This window comes from Salmo salar, chromosome 15 (assembly GCF_965601325.2).
Source record: "Salmo salar chromosome 15, fSalSal1, whole genome shotgun sequence".
In the NCBI taxonomy this organism is placed as follows: domain Eukaryota; kingdom Metazoa; phylum Chordata; class Actinopteri; order Salmoniformes; family Salmonidae; genus Salmo; species Salmo salar.
Window position 1 is genome coordinate 36,073,937 of NC_138305.1, and position 4,278 is coordinate 36,078,214.

The window sequence follows — 4,278 nt, forward strand, 5'->3', positions numbered from 1 at the left end:
AATAAACGGAATTTATTCTTCTCCTCTTAGAACGTATTTATCCAAATGTAGTTAGCCTATTTACAATAAACGCCTTGCAGAGATGTCAAACAACATTCTGAGTCAGGCTATGTTTTATTCATGATAGGATACTTGACTTAAGCCTGCACCAAAATATTGACCTAAAAGGTCTTCATGAGTTATCCATATTAAACACCCACAATTCAAACTTCGATACGTAGACTAATTACATACATATTTAAAGGGTGTTCTTGCCCCTAAATAGATATGTATTTGCTTTGAAGCGATACATTATAATGGTTTGAAGCAATGCAGTATAGTGGTTTGTGTAAATGAAATGCACAAACGCCCCTCCCCATCTCGGTAATTATCTGTCCCATAATACCAGTCATCATATTTCTGAAGCACCAATGACAGAGATTTGGATGTCCCAAACCCTAGCATTTCACACCCACAAATATTCTTCATCCACTTGACTCCAAGGACCTCCTACACGCGTTCAGTCTTTCCCTGGCATATTCCGATTCATTTTCCATTGCAGGTTCAGTGTTTTAACTAACCTTATATAGACCAATCCGACTGGCGATGGCTTCCTTTATGCAAGTGCTTCTAGTCGTGCAGCATCCATGAGCCTCTCCTCTCCATAAACTCCTGCGCTCCTCCATGACCAACACATTGGAGCCCTCTCGACGAGCCAGCGGTGAACAACTAGCATGCCAGGATTAATTCTTCGTTTGGCTTGAATTAACCCAAAGGACACGGCCTGAATTTCATCTTAACCTCCTTTTGAAATAGTGTCCTCTTATTCAGTTTTACTGGTTCAGCATAGCAGCAGGGATAAAAACGAACTCTTGTTTACAGCGCGCACCACAGACTTTCTCACACCATGTCGTTCAACAACACAAAGATGGGCTTCTCTGTAAAGGACCTTCTGGATCTTCCTGACACCAATGGAGGTTCTGGAACGGAGGAGACCGAGGATGAGAACGAGGAGGAAACTAGTGAGATTATGACGCAAAATCCATCTTTAGAAAACGCTGGAAATAAGAGCCTTTTGTGTGATGGTGGTGGTAATTCCTACTCAAAATGGCTTGCTTCCTCCAACAGCATCCAATATTCACGTGAGTAGCTCTTTAAAAAGTTCGTTTCCTAAGCATTGAGGTATATAATTGATTTGTCCACTTCCTAGTCATATCATCATTTCAATTAGTTATCAATTAAGCCATTAATGAAAACAAAAACCTTTGCATTAACGTTTTCACTATTTCATATTTTAGTTAGGCCTATCTCTTATGGGTTTAACTTAATAGTCTACTCTTAAAGTAGTTTATTCATGCGTAATCAGAATGTGTAATATTATACGTGCTTAATGCAAGTCTCCTTGCGTAATTATCCACGCGTAATCGTCATAGTTTAGCCCTGGTCACCAATAGGCCATTGTTTTAGATTATATAGCTAATCTCTTCAATATTTTCCATTCTTTGCTCAGATTAACTATGGGCTATGATGAAATATTAACTATATTTTCACTGTATTTATTGTCCATCTTTTATAATAATCAGACCGACGATTTTTCATTTTAAACAGGTTTGTCAGTTGATTCTCGAAACGAACCGAAATCTCCAGAGCTGTCCGCCGACGAATCCCAAGATATCGACAGAGACACCGCAGTTGACAGCAGCGACTCTGGAAAGAAGAGGAAAAGGAGGGTGCTGTTTTCCAAAGCGCAAACATATGAACTAGAGCGACGATTTCGACAACAGAGATATCTCTCTGCGCCGGAGAGGGAGCACCTTGCCAACGCACTAAGACTGACACAGACCCAGGTGAAGATCTGGTTCCAGAATCACCGGTATAAAATGAAGAGAGCACGCGCTGAGAAGGGTATTGAAATGGTTCATCTCGTGTCCCCAAGACGGGTGGCCATTCCGGTTTTGATTCGGGATGGAAAACCGTGTGACACAAGCAAAACTCAGGAACTTGAGGCCTCGTTCAGGGCTGGAATACCTCTCTCGGCGTATAACGCCTATTCTCTCCATCACATGCATATGCGCTCTCACTACAGCCCCGACGCCATGTCACAACTGCCCAGTTTGCATCACTTGGCGCAAATGTACCAGTGGACTTGGTAAAAGATGGATAGGTCTACTTCAAATAACTTTGATTCGAACAAAATATAAATACAACTTTTCCTGATTTGGATTGAAATTATGATCTCTATTTTAGTCACATCAAAGCTGATTATGGGGTGGCCCATGAGTTGGACGATGTTAGGCCTCGTGAGATTCCGTTAGTTTTATAATGTTTGCTAAATTAATGTTATAAATAAATGTTATGTCTGTTGTAAAGTGCTCATATTATGAATTAATTTATGGTTTTTGGTGTACTGTTTATTTAACTTGAATATTTATGGCCGTGAATAAACCTTTGTCATTTTGATGTGGTTATTATTCATTTATTAAACTACATTCAATTACTTTTATACAGGTCCAATAAGGGGAATCGAATAGACTTCATTTAGGGTAACTTGTTCATTATTTGTTAAAATTGTTATATGCGTATAGATGCCGTTACGCACAAAACTAGATGAATACGAGTTACTTTTTTAAAGTAGCAGATCGTGCAAAACATGTTTTATGTCTTCCTGTATCTAATTCCGGTCAGGTTTGTTATTGAATCACAAAGCAAAACAGAAACAACCCTGAAGTGAATCTCTATTGCAAACACAGTCTTCTCAAAAGTAAAAACGCCCTATGCACGTGCCTACAACAAATAGGACTATTTTGCTATATTCTCTTTACGTTTCCAGATTGAAAAAGGATGTATGGCCAGGGTGTAATCCGTTACATGTAAGGGATTACAAATCGGTTACATTACAAGCAAATATATTGTAATCAGATTACAGATACTTCTGAAAAACTAGAATACTAGATGATTACTTCCAGGATTACATTTAAATTCAGAAAGGATGTTTGCGAAAAAAATATTTGACACTTCTCTGTTTTCTCAATGACATTCAAATCAGCATTGAAAAAAGATACAAATTTAAGTTTGTTCCACCTGAGCGAGTCTGAGACCCCTATGACGACACACCCAATGTGTTTGATGGATCGCGGGAAAAGAGCCGGAATGGACTTTTGTAGGCTACAGTCCAAGCTGTCTTCCAATGGTGCGACTATCCAACTTGAATAAACGCTTGGAGGTAAGGATGACAGCAGTGGTGTAGTCTACGGCGATAGAGATATCACTTATTATTGATATCTACATAGTGCATTGATGTGAATCACACTGCTGCTCTCTCATTTAGCTATTTGCACCTTATGGATTGTGGTTGTTGTGGATGGCTGTTCACAAATCTAAATGCATATTTGAACCCAATAATGGTTGAATTCAAGAAGTTTAACCTGCCTATCAATCATTGTTTTTGAAACCAGTGGACAGCCAGTGAAAATGCGCTCTTGTAGCAGCTGCATAGTGAGGATCCCAGCCTATGGAATAAAAGTCTGGCTTCTATTACTCCGTCTAATTCATGCTGATAAAAAAATACATCCATAGGCCTAATGGACACATGCTCAAACTCGCACTCTTTTGATATACTTAAAGGTGCAATCTGTAGTTGCTACAGTTTTTGGACTTATAAATGATATATATTAATGTAAAGATATCATTTAATCTTATGTAGTAGAAATGTATGTATGTAGTAGAAAGCTATGGGTTAGAAGAAGCCTCTATAACCTATTCATAAAGTAAAATGTAACATCCATGTACGGCCAGCTATGTTTGTCTTCTTCTAATGCCTCAAAGGAAAGTCATCTAAAAGTAACGGAATGTAATCAGATTACGTTACTGAGTTTGGGTAATCCAAAAATGATGTTACTGATTACAAATTTGGACAGGTAACTAGTAACTGTAACGGATTACATTTAGAAAGTAACCTACCCAACCCTGTGTATTGCTTATAGGATTGTATATGTATGGATATGAATAAATTCTGAAGTTAGAAAATACAAAGCGTCCTCTGTTGTAATTATATAAAAGACCCATTTGACTTTCTCTATTCCTATGAATAATGTTTCCTGTTGCAACAAATTCATTATAGTCAATATAAACACAATTGAAACTACATTATTTCTCACTCAGTTTCTCACAGAACTGCATTGCTTATCTATTCACAAAGAAATCCGCAAATATATAATAGAGTGCAGCTGTGGATGTTTGGCTGCACAGCATGGAAAAGAGAGGGGATGTTGTGGCAGTGGTGGATGGAGAGCTGTGGAC

General features: G+C 38.4%; 1 protein-coding gene across 1 annotated transcript; it reads left to right on the forward strand.

The window, feature by feature from the left end:
- Positions 1 to 401: 401 nt before the first annotated feature.
- On the forward strand, positions 402 to 2,440 carry LOC106571299 (homeobox protein Nkx-2.2a). Its single transcript, XM_014144208.3, has 2 exons — positions 402 to 1,121; positions 1,588 to 2,440. The coding sequence occupies exons 1-2, from the start codon at positions 887 to 889 to the stop codon at positions 2,130 to 2,132; spliced, it is 780 nt and encodes a 259-aa protein (XP_013999683.1). The 5' UTR covers positions 402 to 886; the 3' UTR covers positions 2,133 to 2,440.
- The last annotated feature ends 1,838 nt before the right edge of the window (positions 2,441 to 4,278 follow it).

Bases quoted from the DNA above. Each gene is read 5' to 3' on its own strand.
- LOC106571299 (XM_014144208.3), top strand. From the start codon at position 887: ATGTCGTTCAACAACACAAAGATGGGCTTCTCTGTAAAGGACCTTCTG. The intron at 1,122-1,587 runs GTGAGTAGCTCT...CATTTTAAACAG, and splicing joins CAACAGCATCCAATATTCAC to GTTTGTCAGTTGATTCTCGA.